The sequence below is a fragment of the Epinephelus lanceolatus genome, chromosome 4 (genome assembly GCF_041903045.1).
Source record: "Epinephelus lanceolatus isolate andai-2023 chromosome 4, ASM4190304v1, whole genome shotgun sequence".
Lineage (NCBI taxonomy): Eukaryota > Metazoa > Chordata > Actinopteri > Perciformes > Serranidae > Epinephelus > Epinephelus lanceolatus.
The window spans coordinates 14,331,284-14,354,150 of record NC_135737.1 but is presented as its reverse complement, the minus strand read 5'-3'; the positions used below and the strand labels follow the sequence as shown (position 1 = coordinate 14,354,150).

The window sequence follows — 22,867 nt, the reverse complement described above, 5'->3', positions numbered from 1 at the left end:
TCTAGAGTTGGATACTGTATTGTACAGTTTCAGTGTAAAGTTGCCAGGAATACTGTATCCAGCAGATGTCACCCCTCTCCATAGTTGGTGACCTCAGTTTTTCTTCCACAGCAGGTTTTCCAGAGGAATTCCCCACGTAAACACAGAGTGACGTATACGGAGACCCCGGTTTCGTTGAGTAATCTTCATTGTTGGGGACGTCTGATGTTGGTGGGGATCCTTGGCTGGAGCGTGGGCCTGCCTTCAGGTTTCACCTCATCGCTGTCTCAGCATTGTGTAGCTTGATCTGAGCAAATGTTTGAGATGGGTTATGACTCAGCTGAACCTATTATGTAGCAGCTGCTATGGGGATCTTTTATTCTGTTCTTTAAAAAGCCATTGGTAGCAATGACTTAACAACAAGTCAGCAGACTTTCATTTCTAGTTAAGAAACTAACATTTCAGCTTAATGTTGTCACCTCACTTGACTTATTTCACACATCGCCTCCCTCTGCTTCTCACACACACACACACACACACACACACATACACACACACATAAATACACAGAGGAGGGTGTGGTGTGCTGCAGGTCTAGCTGAGGAATTCTCCAAATAGGGGGGATGTTGTTAGAGTCTCTCATAAAGGTACAGTGTCTAGATCCTGTGTATGAGCCCAAGAAAACTTAGCAGACCCTAGGAAAGGAGATATTAATAACTCTTGAGCCAACCCACCAGATTCTTCACATGTGAGTCACTGTAAGCCAGAGAGCAGGGAGGAAAGGGCTGCATTGCCTCTGTTTCTCATTTGTGTTTCTTTCCATGGAGGAGTGGAACAGGGAGGCGGGGAGGCCACCCCTTCTTCTACGAACCTTGAAAGCTTTATGTGAAACACACATGGCTCTGCACGGGACACATATTTGTGCTTATACTGCACAGCAGACACAGGATAAAACCAAAAACATCTACAGGCTTGCTGGTGAGGGAGCAAATGTAGAAGTAAGAAGGGATAAGGAGGAATAGACTATAAAACTGTGTGTGTGTGTGTGTGTGAGAGAGAGAGAGAGAAAGAGAGAGGCAGAGAAAAGACTTCAGATGGTGGGAATAAGAGAGGAGAGAGTCACGGAAAATGGTGGTATGGAGACTTGGCAGGGGAGAGTGTGACTCACTGTTTATGTGGTCTGTCACTGAGAGACCAAGTGAGTTTGATCGAAAAGAAAATGTAAAAAGAGTGCCAAATTAAATGCTCTCAACTATTAGTTCTGTATTAAGTACTCTAGTTTAATTGTAGACATTTTTAATGACTTTTTAATGACTTAAGTGATGTCTAATTTTTTTACATATAAAAGGATCACTAAAGAGACATGGCACAGTCAGGGAACTTTATTTGGTTACAACAATAGTTAACATGACAACAGATGGTGGAGCTGTGTACAGTAGTCAGTAATATATCAATCTTTCAGTCTAGTTGAAAAGTTATTCTCAGCATGTTCTTTTATACAACTGAGGTCTTGCTCCTGCACATACAAAACAACAGCAACAATTACAAAAATAATATATAAAGTTTATGCACAAAATTGTGGCATGTAAAGCAACAAAAGTGAAATGCATTCAGGTTATTAGATTTGTGCTGCCAGTTTCAGTTGAAAATGCTATAAACAAATCATTTGAGCACGATGAATTTGTAAATGATACCCTAACTGGAATGTGACCAGACCTGAAAATTAATGGCACAATCCTACAAATGATCACCAAGATAATACTGTGCTGCCCCGATCTAGTCACTGAAGGAATGTTAAATCTAATACAGAAAGGTTTAGCTCTGTATTCTGTCAAATACATGCCAGCCTTTATTTATTTCTGCTCCTGCAAACACAAGTAGATATATATTTTTAAAGCTCATCATGAAAAGCTAACTTTGAGAAGCCAAAGGGAAGAAGCAACCAGACCCGTGTGACTTCTTAATGCACAATCTTTTGCTGTAAGCCCTTACTCTCAAAGGATTTACTTACACTTTAATACAGTATGTTTCACTGTGCAAGACTGAAATCAGTCTCAGAGGAAAAGTTGAACGCATTGCATACAAACATTTTGACTTGGGTCTGGGGGGAAAACAGGAAAATGCAAACAGTAGCACAGCCAATAGAGAAGAGTCTCTCTCAGCTCCTTGTGACATGTCTATGCATCAGAGCCCTTCTGCCTGCGTTTGGAGGGTGGGATCAGACGTGTGGGAAGCTCAGGAGGCAGACCATGGCCCTCCAACTTGACCTCAATCAGGTGGCTGGCCAGGGCAAATTCTTCGTCATCCAGCATGCCATCATGGTCCAGATCTGACAGCTTCCAGATGCGGCCCAGCACCGAGTTGGGCAGGCGGGAGCTCACCATCCAGTCCTTAGCCTTGTTGCCGCTCAGTTTTCCCTCGTTGGGAGCGAGGTTGTAGAAGATCTCATCATATTTGGGCTTATCTTTGGTTACCACCCAATCGTCCTCCTCCTCACATCCCTCTCCGTTCTCCTCGGCGAAGGGGTCACCCTCGCCGAACGGTCCGGCACGGGTCCCAAGGAAGGCTCCACCCTGCACACCTGGCTGCTCACCTGCTTCTAGCTCCTCCTGCCGCAGGAGGGGCATCAGTTTGGCAATGTCACCGGAGAGCAACTCATCCAAGGCTGCCATCAGGTTAGGCTTCAAGGTTTTGAACTTGGTGAAATCATGAACCATCAGTTGCTCCTTTAAAAAAAGGGAAAGATACAAATGTGTCAGCTGGTAGATTTCAAATTAAATTTAAATGTAACTTAACAGTTAATAGTTAAAGACAAGTATTTACATAATTTCCTCTGAGATGTACCCAGTAGTGATATAAAACAGACTAACCTGCATCTTAGTACAATCTGGGAAGTCTCCAGCAGAAATATTGTGCTGCAGCTGGATTTTTGAGAAAATCACTGGCAGCTGGTAGATCAAATTCTTCTTTTTATTGTCCTTCCTGAAGACAGAGGGCATCTCCTGCTTCAGATAGCTGATGATGTGGGCATGGACCTTTGATTAAGAAAAGCATAGCACAAGATTTGAACACAAACAGCATAATTACAGTGCAGTAATGTCAAGCTGCCAAAAACCATTTCATGAACATGTGTTGACATGCCAATAAAACCTACCCTGACCAGACGTGCCCTCTTCACCAGGTCATTGAGCTTGCGTAAAGCTGCATTGCGAGGGAGGTTTTGAATGTCAGTGAACAAATCCTCCTCCTCCAGCTCAAACAGCTTCCGGTTGTCTGTAACCATCAGTGGCTCTGACCAGAAGGAGCCAATGTAGACGCGCAGAACCTCCGGGGTGCCAAACACCTTCCCCAGAGACCACATGAGTGCACCATACACTCTCATCAGCTGCTGGGTGCCCACCATGTCGGCCTTGTTGAGTACCACACGCAGCTTGTCCTCGTTGCCTTTCAGGGCACCGATGGCCTCAGAGAACTCGTCTGATATCTCCAGTTTATGGGCATCGAATAGGAGGATGATGCGGTCCACACGCTCCGCAAACCAGCGCAGCACAGCTGGGAAGTCATAGCCTGTTTGAATAGATAAAAATTAAATAACTAAGATATTCAGAAAACTAGAAAACATGCACAAAACAAAAACAAAAGGGGGCAGGAGAGGGAAGAGGGTCGACACAGACACAAACCCTTCTTATCTGTATCTGTCCAACCCAGCTGTACATTCAGGCTTCACCATATACCAGCTACTACATTGTAAAAAAAAATATTTAACTTTTAACATGAAACATGTCACTACAAGTCTAACAAAACTGATTTTCATATTTTTCAGTGATCGTACTAAAAGAGTCGGTTCACCACAATTACAAAGAGCATATTTTCTCACTTACCTCCTGTGGTATAGCCATAAAGATCATTTGGTTTTAATCCTCCCAAGTTTTAAGATATCCATCTCTGAATTGTCTTCCACTGGACTTCTGTTTGTGGTGCTCACACAACAGCATCTTCTTTACAAAAATGATGTCCCAGTTACTGTGGATGGCCCACAAACTACACTATTCTTAACAAAGTAATAGTTTGGATTATCCGGAGAAACTGGAGCTTTCTTTCTGTAGAGACATGTTGATGCTGAATTCCTAATTTTGCAGTGCTGTGAATGCCACAAACAACATTCCATTCACCTCTATTGTATTGGGAGGGTGTGGAGGCACAAATCTCATAGATGAATATTTCAAAACCTCAGTAGATAAAACTAAAACCATGTGCAAGATTCCACCAGTGGTGAGTGAGGAAACATGTTTTTCACAATTCGGATGCACTGACCCTTTAAACTTGTTAGTTGATCATGCATGTTGACTTGAGTAATAATGAGTTACTTAAAGCATGGATGAATGGAAGTGAAAAAAAAACTACTATGAGATGATGATGATAGTTATTTCTCAACTGTACATACCTCCAGATGTGCTGACAGAATTTTTATTTGTACTATCTCTGTTCCTGATTATGATTTTATGGCTGCTTGGTGTACTGCTAAGATGTTTTCTGGCCCTGCTGCCAAGTGTTATTGTGACAGAGTAAACTGGTCCCATGGGTTAGCCAGGCGTGCCAAGGAGATGAGTTTATGAGCCGATGATCAGGGATGTGTGTCTCTGCAGGCCCCCCCTATTCCCTCTCCTCACCTTTGTCACCTTTGTCACCTCTCTCACCTCGGCTCACTCTCTGCTTAGCACCAGACAGGATCCCCGGCGTGTCAATAATGCTGATACTCTCCAGGACCTGGTTGGGCATTTGGGCACACTGAAACCTGATATCAACACACAGGAGAAACGTCACATAAACAGCGATAAAATGGAGTTCAGAGAGGACAGTTTTGTTTGAAAACAGTGCAGAAGGAAATAATCTAAATCATGTGAAAAATGGTTAACTCTTATCAAAGAAGCCAATGTGATCCAAGGAGCAGATTGGAAGCTGCTCTCTCCACATACGCCACCCCTCCCACTGTAGGCCATTGTGTTTAAGCAGCCCTCTCATTGCTGTGGGCTTCCTGAAGGAAAATGACCACCACTGCCAGAATCACAACAATAAGGCCCGCTAACGATGTGTGGCTTAAAACAACAACACCACTTCCTGCGGCTTATGAGCTTAACGAGCCCACCGGTCCCAGATCAGGAAGTCAAAGCAAAAGGGGAGACGCAAATACATCAGCAAACACACCCTGCAGAGGGAGAGAGAGAGACTCTGGAAAACTGGCATCAGAAATTCAACTTTAGAGCCCCATCAATAGTAGGACTGCACGTTCACTTCTAGCCTCCATGTTTTCTAACAGCTTACAGCACCTGATTGTTAAACATGTGACCTTTTTCTTGGTTTACATCACTGGAAAAACATACCCAGAAATCTGGCAGCCCAGACAGTAAACAAAGTGGCAGAAAGAACTTCAATGTTGAGCTTTCTCTTACAGGTTCCCTGAGCCTCACAAAGTCTGTGACTTCATTTATTTGTCTTTGCCCTGCGAGGCTATGGAGCCCTCTGACCTCGTCTTTGAACTTGCGTACATTGCAGTTCCTGTCAAAGTACATCAGCTTTCATCGCCCTCTCGAGTGATATCGCTTCCTTTCTCCATTTTTCCACAAATAAGGCCAGTGCCTCCCTGTGCTGAAATTTGGCACAAGGACTTGAAATTCCAAAGAGCTAAAAACTTTGTTATCTCTCCTTCCCTGTTTTTCCTTCTTGGGTTCTCTCACATATTCTGTCCATTTCATGCTGGAATCTATCTGGCTCCCTCAGTGGAATCATTACACAACCCAGTGTGAATAAAACCCCTGCTCTCACCTGTTGAGAAAGGTGTTCCCAAAAGGGTTGAGTTTGCGGAAAGGCTTGTTGGGGTCTACGATAAGGGCGTTCCCAGGGATGACTCCCTCCACCTCCCCATGCATGATGGCAGTGAAGCAGTCAGTAGTGGGTTCAGGTCCCACTCTGCTCCCAGGAATATCCTGCTCCAGTAGATACCTGTTAATCACACATATAGCTTGTGAGTTTTTCTGCATTGGTTCTTAAATAACCACAAAATGTAACGGTGAACAAATGTTTGATGCAGAGCTGTAATGTCTTACTTGATAAATGTTGTCTTTCCAGTGGAGTACTGTCCCACCACCAGCACCATAGGCTTGTTATCAAAGTCTGCATCTTCCAGACTTTGAGAGTGGAAGTCATGGAAACCGTAGTACTCCTCCAGAGGCAGCAGCTTCTTACGATACAAGGACTTGAGCCCCTCTGTCACAGTGCGGATCACCTCGGGCGTCTTCTTCACATTTTTTCTCCCCCAGCGTGACATGTTGATCAACTAACAAGATAATAGGGAGCTTCTCACAAAAATCAAGGTTGGAGTGTGTCTGTCGTTTAGAGCTGTATTTCCTGTGGCTGAACCTTGGAAAACCTTCAGGTGTTTCCTGTATTTATCTGAACACTGCTCACTTGTCCTTGAAAACTCCCCTGCACACGCCAAGAGGAATGATAGGGCTGATGTTTTGTTTGAAGTCTGGATCTTCCCCTTTGACAGTAGTCGCCACACTGATAACTTATAGCCCCTGTAACGTGGACATAAAAGGAGACGAATAAAAGTTAATCCAAAAGGAGAAAAGATAACGTGGATGTCAACAATTTTCGTAGTGTTCTTGCACCTGGTGATCAAAGTCTGCCACAACCTAGAGTAAGGATGTGGAATCTGGAGTAAGCCTCAGCCCAACATGACTCCAAGCATTGTCAGTGCATGCCTGGAAAAAGTTGGTGTTCGTGCTGGAAACCTTGCAAACCCAGCCCTGTGATAGCATTTGTACAGGCGCAGCTAATTTTATTACAGTGAAATGAGTAAGACATTCCTTTTATTCTCTGCGGTTCTTCTCAGTGGAACATGAACGCATTGCTTGATTGTTCATTTAAGGAAAAAATCTCAGAGAGAGTAGTCTATACATGGAGAAACACATTTAACCCTTGAGTGACAATGCTTTTCTTCTCATAGTCTATATAAACAGAAACACTGGATTAGGAATTGAAGGCACAACTCATTATTAGAAGCAGACTGACATAAAGGTACAAAGGTAAGACACGTGTCAGCAGACGTTCACTCATCTGTGGAGAATTTCTCTCTTGCAAATCCCATTTGAACTAGGATGAAAAGAAATATGCCCAGAGGAGAACAGGCAACACAGTTCTGACATGTCACAAGACCAGTGTGGAAAGAATTCTTGTCAAAATGGCGAACCCTGGAGATCTGCAGGAGAGACATTAAATGTGATTTGACCGCCATTACATACAAAAGCACTGTGCCAGCCGATCTGTATGAGACAAAAAAAAACGCTTTACAGACTTCCAGTGAGAATGAAATATTTGGTTAAGGCTCTGGGATCAATTTTGTAAGTTAAAGAATGGTGGAAAATGCCTTGTGGGTTTGTACACCACAATTGCAACACAGTTTTGAACTTAGAACAAGAAATGTAACATGCAGGAGCAAAGCTTATCAGTAACACATCCAAATGAAGAAAATGGGAAAAGCTGTTTATAAAAAACTATTGAGAGTTAGAAAGTTTTCTATTTCATTAATTCTGCAGTTAAGTTGTGATATTTGCACTCAAATACCATATCATACTGCATCACAATCTGTATGTTTAAGTAAAAGTTCAAACACAAGCTCATTAGACCCATATTCAAGGTTTAAAAGGAGTATTTACCAAGCTTTTATGAAGAAAAGCACAGACTTCTTCAAGCGCCTTGATCTCTGCCTCTCTCTTTCTGCAGTCTTGCCCTCCGGAGTTTGGAAAATATTTTGACTTGAGGAGACAAAAACAGTCTCTTGGAGGAGCTGCTGCTACATGTATGGGTGTACCTCTGACAGCAAATAAGAACCCTTGGTGGAGCGTCAGCGCAGCTAGATTACAGAGGATCGTTCTTCTCCAGATTCTAATGTATTTCAGATGAGCTCCAGTTCTGGCAAGTTTCCTTACTCTGCTTACTGAAAGAGCACAAGGCAAACAGTAAGACACACAGGCGCACCACACTGAGGCAAATTTTTCTCTCCCCTTGCTTGCTTCTCCAAGTTTAATGCACCTCCTCTTCCAGGGATGCCTGGCAACACTGTGGGCAGCACTAACACTCTGCTTAGGGCAGGGATGAGCGGCGCTGTGGTCAGAGGGTGTGGACCTGGGGGCGGGGGGTTGTGAATAAATAATTTGGGTGGATTCTTTTTTTTTCTTGCTTAAACATGACATAACCTCAGTGCCCTCATGCACAGTTTGAACGACAAACACAACCTCTGCTGCATCCCTCCAGCTGTGGGCTCCAACTCCTCTGTTTTTTCTTTTGTTATTTCTACTGTAACATGGTGTATGTTTAAAGATGTGACAGCTTTTTTCTCTCATCAGTCTAACCTCTTTTGCTCCTCCCAAACTCTATGAACTCTTCAGGCGATGAAGCCCACAAACCAGCTCTACTTTTCCACTTCCATGCACCGCCTGCTGGCTGTCTGATAGAAAACACACCCCACCACCACCATTATCACCATCTCTATCATACAGTACTCCTCAGTCATCATTAGTCATCAAAAGGAATGTACCCTGAAGCTGGACAAACAACTAGAGAATCTGCAATGTTTCATAAAAGAAGCAAGGTTTAATTTACAGTTTTACTAAATGTACATTTCTTTTTAAAAAGTGTCATTATACACAATAAATACAATACAAAATTAATCTGTAATACTATACTTCAAATTCTCTTACGGTCTTTTTGTACATTACTATTGTTCCTTTTTTTCCATTTCAATGCTTGTGCTGTGTTTGTGTTTGAATTGTCCACCAGGCTTAAAAGAAACAAAAAAAAACAGATGGGAGGCAGGGATACAGTGGCAGAAAGATGAAACAAACTGACTGAGAACACAGTAAATCAACAGATAAAACTGGCCTGCCCCCTGCTGACTGAAATGCATAAAGTCCTAACCATCAGCAACAAGGGGGGCAGGTGTGTGTGTGTGTGTGTGTGTGTGTGTGTGGAGGTGTGGTCTAAAAACAAGAACCTGGAAAATCATCTGACATTAGAAGCAGAAAAGAATTGAATTTCCTTACATTTCATTTACATCTTGACAGTACAGTACTACAGTACCCAAGAGAAGTCAAAAGGAAAACAACTTCACGACTTTTCAAACTGATTTTCTAAACATGATTTACTCTAAAATGCATGCAATATAAAATGCAGGCATAATGGAGGTTGAGGCCGATTGATTTTTCCAGACAGAGTTGCCTTGTGAGCAGTGTAACTGAACCTTCAGGTCTTAGTGAATTTATTCTTGATAAAGAGGTGGACTGTAACAATTTAGCATGTGCTGTTTGCATCTGTAGGACAGCATTATCTTTGTGATAAGACAATCAAAGTTTGTTGATAACAACTATATTTTTTTGTTTTGCAGAATGAACTTAGAACTTAGCTTTAATTCTGTTTTGTTTCTCAGCTGCAGGTAGCCAAGTTAAAAAAAAAACTTGTTGACTTCTTAACTGTTTAAATTAGCTGTCCAATGTTCATTAAGACACCGTTTAAACCAGGAGATGAACTGCTGTGGATACGAGACTGGTGCTCAGGCAACATGAAAGGAATGTATGAATATGAAAGAAAAGATAAAAAAGAAAAGATATAAGAAAAGTGGAACAGGAAGAAAGAAATACAGAAAAAAATCCTCTGACAATTTCATCTTGTAACTCAAGCTTGGCTGAGAGAACACATACAAAATGCCAGGCATCTTCAAGTCTGCAATTCACAAAGACAGTTTCACCTTTGACCACACTCATTCACTTATTCCACCACAGGTCTACCTCAGGCTGTAAATGACAAAGAAATGTCTGGACAATTCAAATGGACAAACAAAGCCAACACAGCTTAGCAGAGAAGTACAGTGATACTGTTTTCACAGTGTCCCTTTCCCTGCCTCCAAATCTGTCTCTTAGTTTCCCCTTGTCAGTCTGGCCTGGGGCTGAGGGGCTGTTATCTGCTTTGAGTCTGGGGCACCAGGCTGCCATTGTGGCCTCGGCCACTGACCTGAGGGTGCTGGGCCAAGGAGGAGGACGAGGAAGCAGAGGAGGAGGGTGGAACTGAGGGTCTGTGGGATGAGGCTGCCGAGCCCCCTGGGCGCTGGCTTTGGTGTTGGTGGGACCTACTGTTGCCGCCTTTGATGTGGTGCCCACGGGCAGAGGGCTCCTGTTGCAGGTTTAGGATGCTGTCAATGGCACACTGTAGGTGCTCATTTAGAGAGTCATCCGGAGGGCTGCCGCTGGAGAAGCTGGCATTATCCATGTCGGGGGAGTCCGACTTGCAGCGTTTGGCAGGAAGCAAAGAGTCTCGTGTGAAGGATGACTCCGGAGAGGGAGGCCCAGGGGCATGCTGGTCCATCCTGAATGTCCCACCAGCCCTATGTCTGTTTTTCCCACTTGTCCTCTTGTATTTACTTACATCTGTCTCTTGGTCTGTGTGCTCCTCCCCTTTCTCCTTTGCCCCTTGCGTGGTTTTGATACCACGGTTAAACACCTCATCCATTCCATCCAGCCCCTGCATTGCACTCCCTAAACGGCCCGTTTCTTGGCTTGACTCTGTGTGAGTGTGCGAAGCCTCCCTGCCTCTTTTCTCCACCTTCATACTGCCTATAACTGTCCGCTCTGAGAGAGGAGATGAGGCCTCATGCCTGGGGGGTGACGGTGTGGGTCTGGGGTAGGACAAACTCTCGTCTCCTCCCCCTGGGACACCAGGTCTGACCCGTGGACTAACATTTTCCCGGTAGGTTTTTCGAAGGGGGAGACGACATGTTGTCTGCGAGGGAGTGGCATTGGAGGCAGAATTGTGTTTGACCCCACCCACTTCGTGATGATCCAATGTCCCGTTCATTTGAGTAGAGGAGGAAGAGGAGGTGGATAACGACCATGTATGAGAGGAAGAGGTAGAGGAAGATGGGACTGCATTAGGAGGAACATTACCTCTCAGTGGCGGGTTACACTGAGTGGTTGCTATGGTGACAGATGAGGCAGAAGAAGCAGTGCATACAGGGGACTGAGTTCTGATGACTGTAGCAGGAGGAGCTGATAAAGAGTGAGCCTTTGGGTGCGGTACAGCAGCTTCGAACTGAGGCTGAGTCTGAATCTGGGAAATGGACTGGCTGCTCTGCTGAGGTTGAGGTGTGTGCACTGGGTCTAAGGCAGTGTTGTGGACCACCTTACTGAACCCCGTTTGATCCTGCTTGATCTTCAGCTTCAAGCCAATTCTCCTGCGAGCTTCGTAGGTCTTGATAGGCGGTTTGCTGGTTCTCTGTGGGAGTGCATCGTCATCATCAGCCACTTGTGAGTTGAAGGATGAAGAGGAGACAGAGGATGATGGTACTGGAGCCCGACTGAAGGAGGAGCTCTGGCTGGTGGGTTCAGCCAGCCTGCCTGCTGCAGCTGGAGGCGGAGGACAGCTGCTGGACCAGGACACCGAGGCTCCTCCTCCACCCTGCTTTATTACTAGTTTGGTAGGGGGGAAGGGAGTGGCAGAGGGGGCGGGAGGAGGTGCTGGAGCTTGAGCAGGAACTGGAGCTGAAGCAGGAGCCGGAGCTGGAGCGGGTGCAGGAGGTGGGGTTGGGGCAATATTTGAGAGAGGAGCTAGGGCAGGAGCTGCAGGTGCTGGAGCAGATACAGCAGCTGCTACACCTCCACTCACTGATGTTGTCTCAGCAGCAGTTGATTTCTGTTGGGATGAAACTACACTCTCCAACATGCGCGCGTTTGCCACAAACTCCTCTGCAATGACATAAACAGAATTACATCATTAGCATAGTCCTAATTTAGATCAAGAAAACCACAACACCATGTATGGCCATAGACAGTGGTAGGGTACCTGGTCTTTCCTTGGCCAAAATCCTGTCCTGACTCAATGCAATCTTCTCCTCCTGAATGAACATCCGGTCAATCATCACCATTTCTGCGGAGGGCCCCAGTCTCTGCTCAGGTTCAAACACCAAAAACATCAATTCAATATCAATTCAGGACAAAGAAGACAAGAAGGCAGATTGGAATTTGCTGGTTTATAAACTTACTTTTGACTCGGCAAAGAGCAGGTAGCGATACTTATCCAGCATGGCCTGGGTCCTTTTCAGCAGATGGCAGGAGACCTTCTCAAATTCATCATCCACTGTGCACAAGAGAACCAAGATGTTCATGAAGATCATGAAATCCAGAAAAAGGTAATTGACTGTGCATTGGTTGCACTAGTGGCTATGGAGTTTGTTACCTTTTTGATAGTCTTGAGAAGAGTTGGCAGTTCCCTGGTAGAGATGGTAAGGCAGCAGTCTGTGGAGTGTGTCCTCAAAAGAGTGGAAAGGAGCACTGTAGTTTGGGTGAAGCACTGAACCCTGCTGTTTCCTCAGCTGTTCTAGCATCCTGTAGTGATGTGTGTGTACAGAAAAACCACTTACAAACGTAATATTTTGAGTCAGTTGAAATATACTATTGAAATGCATTTGGGACAAACCTAGCTTCTTTGCTGGGCTCTGCACTGAAAGGCATCTTCATTGTTGTTGTCTGTGACGTGGAAAAACATATTAAAAACAGATGTTACAACTTAAAGCTTAAACTGAAATATTCGCGGCTGTTTTTCAGGAGCAGTGGCACTCCTTTACCTGAGTTTGTACTGGAGCTGGGGGCTGTAAAGCAGGCATTTGAGTCAGACTAGCTCCCAACACCTGTATCTGCATCCCACCTTTCCCGAGAGTCATCCCTCCAACTGAGCTGATCACCCCTGGCTTTGGCTGAACCTGTGGGGGAAACCAGGAGGGTAAGAAACTGAAAAAATACATGAAAGAACACCTTTGGATTTCACTGTTGAATGGTAAGGAAAATGTAGAACAGAAGGACCTGACTTTGTGATGTAATCTGTACCTGTGCAGGCTGAGTAAGGCTGGCAGGAGTGACAGTCTGATTCACCATTGCTCCAGCTGGCCCTTGGGCTCCTGAGAATACCTGTAAGTCACTTGATGCTATAACAAGAGGGAAAAAAATAATTACAAAGGGAAATACATTGAGGTGTTTTAGGGTCCTGCCATTATGCTGTTTTAGAGGTAAACTGTGTCCAACCCGTAGCAGGAGTTTTGACGAGCACTGATGTCGGCTGCAGCACTGGGGGAAGCTGAGCAGGTGTGCCAGTGCTGGCTGATGATGCAAGCGCCACTTTATCTACAGGCACATCTTGCTGGGAGCTGAACTGACTGGTGGCTTGAGGCTGAGGCTGAGGCTGAGCCAACTGCTTGGCCTGCAGCAAGATGTTCTGCTGGACCTAAAAAAATACATCAGGACATTTTTTTGTAAACCAGAAATTCTAGAGGAACACTAAAGGGTGAAAGAGTAGCATGTGAAGTACATATACTCAAGACTATTTACTAGTAAGACCTCTTATTGCATGCAAATTCCACAACAATGTTTCATTATGAGAAGTTTGTGGTGAACTGGGACACTACCTGGTGTAGCTTCTCCAGGAGCTGTTTCTGCTGAAGTGAGGGCTGGGTGATGGTTGATAGGGTCTGTATTTGCGCTCCTACTAATTGCAGGTGGTGCTGCTGCTCTGCTGTCAGGCCCTGGATGGGAACCTGGGCTTTAACCACAGCAGTGGCAGAAGTGCTGACAGGAGGAGCAGTAAACTGGTGCTGTGCAGGTGGTACAGGAAGAGGTTTGGGCGACTGTGACATCGGGGGCATATCTTGTTGATAAGGCGCAGGCTGAGAGGCCGGCCGTGGCTGAGGCTGAAGCTGAACTTGAATGTGTGCCTGCTGGGGCTGTGTCTGCTGCGGCTGGCCTTGTGGAGCTGGTTGGGGGGATTCTGCCATTTGGTTGTGGACAATAAAGAGCTGAGGGTGAGATGAGGGTGTGCATGAGCGGGAGGGAGTTTGAGACTGTGGCTGAGGCTGTGAGGGAGGGCGTGACTGCTGTTGATGGTGCGGTGACTGGATCTGCTGGCTCAGAGTGAGAGGAGACGGTGAAGGCTGGGGGCTGTCTGCCACTGGGGGCACTGTGGCATGAGTGGTCAAGGCTGGTGAGGGGGACATGCCCTGGATCTTCAGAGACTGCTGATGTCCACTGGAGGGTACCTGAAGAAGTTGAAACATAATACTAGTATGTTATTTGATCTTAAAAATGCAAGCAATATCTTAAAACAGGAGGAAATTGGGGAATCAATCACAAAAATCACACACACTGAAAGTTCTGCATGCACACAGTATATAGTAGATATGATTCTAGTAGATAGTTCAAGATTTGACACTTGATACAAAATAGGGCTGGGCGATATGGCAAATCTATACAGGATTGTATGTAAAATACTTAAAATGATGTTGTATATAATGACCACTGTTCCACTGTTTTGCAATGCATTAGACAAAACTCTTCACACATGTAAAACAAACTAACTTATTTTGTTGGGTTTTATTTATACCTTGCCTGAAAGTGTTTATTTGTACAACAATAAAATGATAACTCATGATATTATTACAATGCCACTGAAAATCAATATATGGAAATATCGCCCAACCCAATACAGAATCACAAAACGCAGGTAAAATTGACACTAAACAATACAAAAGCAAAGTGTTAGACTTTAAAATCTAATAGTTGCTGAAGTTAAGTAGTAGAAGCCCATTGATTTTTTTCTAGCATGTGGGGAGAACTACACATAAAAAGGGAGCAATGATCATCTGGCGAGGCAAAACGAAAAAACAGTTGAAAAAAAGCAAGAAGTCAATATCTGCGGGCCTGTGATGGAGAAGTAGAAGGTGATCTGAAGACTTCAGGGACTGGGGTCAGGGAAGCATGAATTATTGTTTTGGGGTCATTACACTGGTCAGACTAGGGGCTACAAGGGCCGGTGGCACTGTAAGCATATGACAGTCTAAATGATGAGTGTAGAGTTGAGAGGTGTGGACTGACTTATAAGCCTTGGTCAGTAATGCAGCAGATGAGGTGAGTTGATTGAATTTGACTGAGCAGTGTTAGTAAAAAAGGTGAGCAAGTTGCACTTGGAACCTTAGTAGCTCTCCTATTTAGCATGAGCATGGTTTTTATATTCTGTTACAAAATACATACAGTAGAATGAATGAGAAACATACCAAATTAGTGAAACAATTTATGTTAAAAAAATGGCACTTGATGGCCAGTCCTACATTCTAAAGAGGTTCATATAGCTAAATATCAAAAAAGCACAGTGGCTGACACACAATACATATGGACAACTGGAATGATCATGCCTTTACATGTAACAAAGCGATGTTAGAGACACACAGAAGCTGCAAGCAAGTATTTTTTTAGCATTGGAATTGCATTAACTGTGAGAGCCATGGAAGCAATGACTAATGCAGAAGAGAAGTACAGAGCAGTGATGGGGAAAGGTTAGACACCCTAACACTGTGGCGGCAGCAGCAGCAACAAGTGGGTGGGGCTTAACATAAAGGGGCATTTCTACCTGCTTTACCACTGCTGTCATGTGGGAGGGGCCAGGGGAAGGGCTGTGGCTCTGACCCACCCAAGAGTCAGTTAATTGGCTGTCATGGACAGCGGGGGCCGGAGCAGTGACGCTGTTGCTGCTGACGATTACAGACGCTGGTACGCCCACAGAGGGGGTTGACTCATTCTCTGTTTGGTGGTGCTGCTCCTGATAGGAGTACATTTACCATTTCAGGGTGAGGGAGGGAAGGAGGAAGGGGATTGGAAGGAAGGGGGAGTAAAATAGTAAACCAAAAAGGTCAGACCAAGATATCACTCCGTGCATGTTATTCATTTTTTTCAAGACAATGTTAACTGTACACAATTAAGCAAACATTCAGAGAGTGGAACACTGACCTGTTGCAGGAACATCTGCAAAGACTCTGGGCTCAGGATCATACTGGAGCCCTGGTTGGTGAACAGTAACCTCCCTGGACTGTGCTGAGCCTGATGGGGAACCAGCCCCACTGCTGTGACAGAGGAGGAGGTGGACACAGACATGGACGGAGAAGAGGAGGGTACTGTGGTAGCTGAGGACACAGAGGAAGCCGGTTGCATGGCAAGGATAGAGGATTGCGGTGCATGCTGCTGAGTGGGATGCGCAGCCTGGTCTGTGGAGCTTCCCAGCACGGTAACACACTCTCCAGGCTGGCCTTGAGCCATTGTTGCTGCTCCTGTACTGCTGCTGCTGGGGACTCCACCTGGCTGAGGTTGCAGGGCTGGCTGAAGGCTGACTGCGGGGCTCAGCCCCTCCACCTGACTAAGCATGGTCAGGGAGTTCTGGATTGGCATGCCTTGTATAACTGTCTGGGCATGACCTGAGACAGAGTGGGTCTGTGTCTGGCTTTGACTCTGAGCCAATGAGACAGGCATCTGAAAGAGGGTGGGTGTGCCCATCTGGCCAGGCTGGAGCTGAATGGGTCCAGAGAGAATGTGGGCAGCCCCAGGGTGGCCCTGTGAAGTCAACACCTGACCCAAGTTGATGTTCTGGTTCGCAGTTAAAATCTGGTTTGCAATGAGCTGTCCACCAGGACCCTGACTAGTTATGATGTGCCCCCCAGGATGCTGGGTCAGGATCTGCCCACCTGCTTGTAGCTGTGGCAGGAGAAACTGGTGGTTCTGACCTTGCAAAACTGTCTGAGAGGGAATAACGATGCTGCCTTGTTGGTTTAACAAGTGTACACTGAGGGGCTTGCCAGATGGTTGTGCTGCTTGTTGCTTGAATAAGGTTTGTTGAAACTGAGGGCCTTGTGTTGTGGCTTGAGTACTCAGGACAACGTTAGAGCCTGGCTTTCCTGTCAGGAAGGCTACATTCTGAGCAGCAGAAACTGGAATTTGCTGCAGCCCTAGAGCCTTGTGAGCATCATTTTGCAGGGGTTGGGGCGCTGGCTGTGGCTGCTGCTGCTGTTGTTGCTGTTTGAAGAGTTTCGGTTGGATGGCTCCCCCCTGAGGGGGTTTAGGCTGAATGGGTGTTGGTGTGCGTTGGATGATCACGTTCTGCATGATTTGGCCTTGAGTTTGCGTCTGGGGTCCAATTCCTGAACTTAGAGTGGTGCTGCCAAAGCCCACAAGCCCAGCAGGAGCAGTCATTGTACCACCACTGCTGCTATTTGTGCTGCTGACACAAACAGCCGGTCCATTTAAAGCTGGAGATCCCAAAGTGGCCTTGTTACCTTGGATCAGAAGTCCACCCCCTGAGCCTCCAAGCCCTGCCTGAGAACCAGCACCTGATACCTCTGGCCCAGACTGGTGCAGCTGGTAGCCACCCATGGCTTTAGCCAGGATTGGCTGCCCAGACTGATTGATAGTCATGACTGTAGGCTGACCCACAACCTGAATCTGTCCAATACCCAAATGTCCAGACTGACTCCCATTAGGAAGAGCTTGGAGACTTGAAATGGGTTGAAGTGTCACGTTTCCCAGGCCCACAGGCTGCATAAATGGCTGAACACTAATGGCCTTGTTCATAACCTGGGGTTGGAGTTGAAGGCCCTGCTGAGCAAGCACTGACCCCAGCATGTCAGCCGTGGCATTAGGAGGAGTAGCAGTGGTGCTCGGGGCTGACCCAGGGAAAATTGCTGCTGCTCCCCCAACACCAACACCTATACCTACACCAACGGCAGTGCCTCCAGCCCCAGAGAGGCTGGCATCAGGTAGTGTCTGTACCACCTGCGTAAGGCCTGGAATCCCAAAGGAGCCCAGGTCCAGCTCAGCCTCTGCCTCTTGTAAGCTTTGCTCTGTGATGTTGGCTTCAGCCAAGCTCTGCTGCAGGATGTCACATGGCTCATGATTTGTCCCAATGCCATTGCTCCCACCTTCACCACCTGGGGATCCTCCCAAGATGTCATCATCCTCCAGAAAGTCCAGGTCAACACTGACTCTGGGTAAGCCTGTCGGCTCATTGGCTGACAGCTGGACTGCAGGCTGGACCTCTGGAACATGGCCCTAAAAGGAAAGGAGGAAAGAAGTGAAGCAAGGTGATGGATGAATTTGGTTGCTAAATCTGATGGCGAGGAGTGTAACTGAGTTACACAGATATGCAGACATCAAAACCCCACAAAAACCTCTTGTAACACTGCGGTGATTCAAAGCTTGTAGAGTGTTGATATGTTAGTGGAAAGGGAGGGTATTTGGAGTTGCATGCTACATAGATGGATAGAAAACAGGAGGAGGAGGATTGGGGGATTTTACTCACCCCAGTGGTAGAGAAGAACGAGCTGGAGGGGTCACTCGAACCATCCAATAGGTCGTCAGTGTCCAACTACAGACACACCCACCCAGGATAGGACAGACAGAAACCAAAGGCACCCAAACCAGCAGGCAAAAGCCACCAGGACAGAGAAACATACAGACCATCAAACAGAGGAGGAGGGGAAGGAAAGGACAGAACACAGTCCAGAGAACCGAGATTGTAAAGAACCAGCGAAAAGATAAGCGACAGAGGGGCAAAATAATAGGAATAACAGAGTTGGGAAGCGTTAGTATTAGCATTGTTCATTTTGTGAATTAGCCTGATAAAAAGGGAAGGCAGGCTGAAACCATAAATGGTGCAATCAAAAAGCAAAGACAACCATTAAGCAGTGGAAGCAGTTAAAAATAAAAAGAATAAATGAAAGCAGTGAGGGACATGGGTTTCAGGGTGCATCAACGAATAATCCGGAAGTGACTTAAGAACAAAGTCATGTAAGCCCCAACTACAATGCGCGCAACTAAGACTCCTCATCACATCAATTACAAACCTGTTTCATGTCACTATAAATTACAAGCCTAACACATGTATCTCAGTTCACTATTCTTCTCTCATACTCACATGGGTCTCAGATCCATGAAGAAAGTCATTGAGAGCTTCTGGGTCACTGCAGGAGAAAACAATGTGATTCACAGCAGAACAAGATAAGATGAAAGAGACGACTTAACGGCTTGTTAAATAAAAAACAGATCTTGTACCGTGTCAGCAATAACTCACCAAATTACATCTAGAAGGCACCTGCCGTCTTCATCATCCATGACAACTGTTAAATATGACAAGGATTTTAAAATCCATTTATGATTTGTTTCATGACAAATTATCTTTAAAAAAGGAAACACACACACACACACACACACACACGCACGCACATTTTCCAATTATGTGTTTACAGTTACTTTTCTATCCTATAGTTATTTTAACAACACCATATTGTGTGATGTTGCAGCTCCACATTTAGTGCTCTAGTTGTAATGGGTGAGGTATGAGTGCATGAGTGCTCCTCTGCCTCAGTGTGACAAGGAGCAATGTCACTTGGTTAGACATTATCATAGATCATTTTATAGTCAAAAATTAACTTGACATTTGTTGGATTCTTTCTGCAAAGTTCTGCCTGATATCATTGTCACACATTTTCTGTTGATGTATTGATGCCATACCACACATTGTACTTGACAGAAAATACAATAAACACCCAATGTATCACACACTAAATTTTGTTCAAAATTACTTTTTATTTAGCTTCTTAATTACATTTAGATAGTATGGGGTACACATTTAACTGCAACTTGAGTTATATGAACTCTTATTTACTATGTGGTGTTATAAATTCCACCTTAAACCAAATTTAGAAACCTCTGCTTCTCTACATGTCTGGCATTGTGTACATTTAGTTTTTGCACCTTCTTGGTAATCTTTACAGTTCATATTTAGTTTATTTCCACTTTGTATTACAGCTGGAGTACAACAAATTGCTTTTGAGTAATGTTTTTAAATCTCATCAAGTCTGTGCTTTTCACATTCAAATCATGAATGATGACTCAAAACATTTCATCACATATTGCTGTCAGACATCTCTGGAGCCTGCAGTGAGTCTTGTGAGAATAAAGCAAGGAAAATGCAAGGAGGAAAGGTTGTTGGACTTCAACATCTACATTAACACTCACAATTGAGATGTTTATTTTTTTACATACGGAATACAAAGTTAACACATTAACACATCAGCCCACCTTCTCATCAGCTGTTACATGTCATGTTTCCATATATATCAACGCAATAACCAGAGATCACTCTGTTGATATGAACTCATGAAATGAAACTGCAGTTATGTTTGCTACAACCCGAGAAACAGCGGATAGCAAGCGACAGACAACAAACCGAAAACGCGCGGTTTCTACACAGCCTTCAAAGATACAGAGTGCAGACTCTCGCTTAATTTACCACCAAGTCTCAACAACTGTGCATAGCACTTGCGGGAGCACAAAAACAAGTCAACAACATTTCCAAACACACATACAACCACGGTTACGAGGGAAACGCATCCCCGGTTGCCGCTCTAAAAAGGCATCGGATCGGAGCCATTACTCGGTCAGAGCAGACCCAGTGCGCAGGATATGAATGGAGACACTGCAAGCGGCTTGCTACATGCTAGCTGGTGTTTTCTAAGATCTTTTCATGCATATTTTAACGATTCAAAACAATACACAGCATTTAACAGCTATGCGACTGACTTAAGAACCTAATTTAATAAACCATTTGCTTTCATACCCCTTTTCGTCTCTATTTCCAGCATTTTGATGCATCTGGATTGAATTTCGTTAGCCTAGCTTGCTAGCCTGCTAAGACAACCCAGCTATCAATAATATTCAGACGCACAGCTAGCCTGAGCCTTTGACATTCAAAACAAACCACCGAGTGACACAATTTAAACACTCGTATTGCACAGCGGCACCTCGATTTAACCAAGACGTGGTAGTACTGCTTGCTTGGAAGTGTAAACGCAATTGCGTAGCGAGCTATCTATCTCCCTTTGCAAGCAAAATATGAGTTAATGTTGGAATACTCTTGGATGAGGGGGGTATGCTTGGGAATTCGGTGGAAAATGACTATGTTTGCCGGGTCGTGCAGCGATGTGGCGTTTCGTTTGCGATAGCCGTGCAGTTTGTGGCTTCGCTGCAGTACGAGAATATTGCAGCTTTGTTACAGTTATTCGGATTAATAGAGAAATCTCTACATTATAACAAACTCACCCGAGACGATAGAGGTGCAGGCAGCGCGGGGTCTCCAGGACAACCTCGCACGGGCTGCTGTACAGGACCCAACTACAGGCAGGAAACAGGAGACTTCCGTTTTGCCTGAGTGAAATCTGTGGCTCGTCCGTGTGCCTGAGAAAGAAGTACTCAGGTCTTTAACTCAAGTGAAACCGTAAAAGTCCTTATACCTCACTAAAAAACTAGCTACTTTGCTACAAGTTCAGTCCTACATTCAAAATTTAAGTAGGAGCCTAGTAGTAGGAGTATTAGTGGTAAAATATACTAAACGTAGAGTTAAAGTAAATGCACTCATTATGTAGAATGGCACATTTCAGAATAATGTATATGACATTAATGTATTGTAATTATTGATGCATTTATGTGTCACTTTTATGCTGCAGCTGGCTCAGGTTGACCTCATTTTGATTACTTTATAGACATAACGTTGAGTAGTTTAACCTATAGTAATAGCCTTTAAAATAATTTATTAGTTGATTTTGGCTATATTTTGTATACACAATTCTATTCTTCAAAGAAACAAGTAACTACAGCTTTAAAATAAATTTAGTGGAGTAAAAGCATAAAGTAGGGTGAAGTCAGGTGATTGAAGACATCAGGTACAATAGGTCAAATAAGGTTTTACATCTTGGACTCTTTAAATATTAGCAGCCAGTCACCAAATGTGTTATTGTAGTGTTCTGCTTTACATCAAACAAATATTTAATTGGTCTGAGATGATTAGGATGCAGAGTGAAGACTCAAGAAAACACTGGTCCCTGAATTTGCCAGCAAGTGGCATGTGACATGTTGATTTTCTCATTTTGGTAATAAGTGTACTGCAACTAAAACAATCAGGGTATAACAAAAACTGTTGCAGGATGTTGCATTTTATTAAATGTTGGACTTCTAATTAAAATATTTTCACAATACACTTTAGTTGTTATGGGAAAGGGTTTTGAGTGAGTAACTACCTGATGCATTCAGATAAAATGGTAATGGTGATGGTAATAAAAGTAACACCTAAGGTGGTAATCTTAGTAATCTACCAGAAAGTGTCTCAAATAACCTGAGTTCATCCAGGCATAAAATGGAAATACTGAAAGTACAAGTACCTCAAAACTGTACTTGGGTAAATGTACCTAGTTACATTCTTCCACTGTTAACATAAATACATTTAACTGTTTTTTCCACCAACTCAATAAATATTTAATGATAACAGGAGTATTATGTTTCTATTCAATACCAATAACAACAATAAGTATTCTTAATTGAGTTTTATTATGTTTTTAATTTAGTCAGGTAAATCACTAATATTTTAAACATCACATTTAGCAATTAATCTGGAATGTAAAAAACACTTTTTTAAGTACACATTTTAATCCAATGATTAAGACATGTACTATGAATGTAAATCGGGTGATAGAGTTTAAACAACGTTAAAAAAGAGCTTGTGTGTTTAAAAAAAAAAAAAAAGATCCAAGAGCAGATACCCAAGGAGGATGAAGTATTCACATCTTTTACTGAAGTGAAAGTACTAATACCACACTGAAAATATGCAACTACAAGTAAAATCCCTGCTTTCAAGACCTTACTTATGTAGAAGTAAAGCATTATCAGCAAAATTTACTTAAAGTGTCTCACGTGGAAGTATTTATTGTGTAGTAAAATGTTCCCTGTCAGTGTTTTACTATTTGGATGAATATTCCTGCTGCATTATTGTGTATGTTGCATTTTACTGCTGCTGATGTTTAAGGATGTGTTAATTTTAACTACATTACATACTGTTGGGTAGTTTAATCAATAGCATTGCATCATAATATGTTTGTAGCATGGCTGTACTGTGAAAACCCTCTATCTCCAAAAAGTCA

At 44.1% G+C, this 22,867-nt stretch overlaps 2 protein-coding genes across 7 annotated transcripts; both read right to left on the bottom strand.

Moving 5' to 3' along the window:
* Nucleotides 1–1,346: 1,346 nt before the first annotated feature.
* Nucleotides 1,347–7,838, bottom strand: ehd2b (EH-domain containing 2b). Of its 3 annotated transcripts, XM_033632147.2 has the most exons (7): nucleotides 7,698–7,838; nucleotides 6,084–6,557; nucleotides 5,803–5,979; nucleotides 4,677–4,774; nucleotides 3,134–3,546; nucleotides 2,850–3,014; nucleotides 1,347–2,705 (listed from the first exon to the last, which is right to left on the bottom strand). In XM_033632147.2, the coding sequence occupies exons 2-7, from the start codon at nucleotides 6,302–6,304 to the stop codon at nucleotides 2,157–2,159; spliced, it is 1,623 nt and encodes a 540-aa protein (XP_033488038.1). In that variant the 5' UTR covers nucleotides 6,305–6,557; nucleotides 7,698–7,838; the 3' UTR covers nucleotides 1,347–2,156. The 3 variants fall into 3 exon arrangements, with proteins under 3 accessions (XP_033488038.1, XP_033488037.1, XP_078023054.1); XM_033632146.2 differs by lacking the exon at nucleotides 7,698–7,838 and having other exon boundaries at nucleotides 4,650–4,774; nucleotides 6,084–6,437; XM_078166928.1 differs by lacking the exon at nucleotides 7,698–7,838 and having other exon boundaries at nucleotides 4,659–4,774; nucleotides 6,084–6,437.
* A 774-nt stretch (nucleotides 7,839–8,612) lies between these two features.
* On the bottom strand, nucleotides 8,613–21,108 carry bicra (BRD4 interacting chromatin remodeling complex associated protein). Of its 4 annotated transcripts, none has more exons than XM_033631400.2 (15): nucleotides 20,997–21,108; nucleotides 18,967–19,012; nucleotides 18,811–18,856; nucleotides 18,196–18,261; nucleotides 15,858–17,945; nucleotides 15,481–15,669; nucleotides 13,487–14,113; nucleotides 13,107–13,305; nucleotides 12,912–13,009; nucleotides 12,653–12,787; nucleotides 12,505–12,554; nucleotides 12,265–12,413; nucleotides 12,071–12,165; nucleotides 11,872–11,977; nucleotides 8,613–11,774 (listed from the first exon to the last, which is right to left on the bottom strand). In XM_033631400.2, exons 2-15 carry the CDS (start codon nucleotides 19,005–19,007, stop codon nucleotides 9,994–9,996), a joined length of 5,670 nt encoding a protein of 1,889 aa, XP_033487291.2. In that variant the 5' UTR covers nucleotides 19,008–19,012; nucleotides 20,997–21,108; the 3' UTR covers nucleotides 8,613–9,993. The 4 variants fall into 4 exon arrangements, with proteins under 4 accessions (XP_033487291.2, XP_033487292.2, XP_033487294.2 ...); XM_033631401.2 differs by having other exon boundaries at nucleotides 11,872–11,974; XM_033631403.2 differs by lacking the exon at nucleotides 15,481–15,669 and having other exon boundaries at nucleotides 20,997–21,107.
* Nucleotides 21,109–22,867: the final 1,759 nt, after the last annotated feature.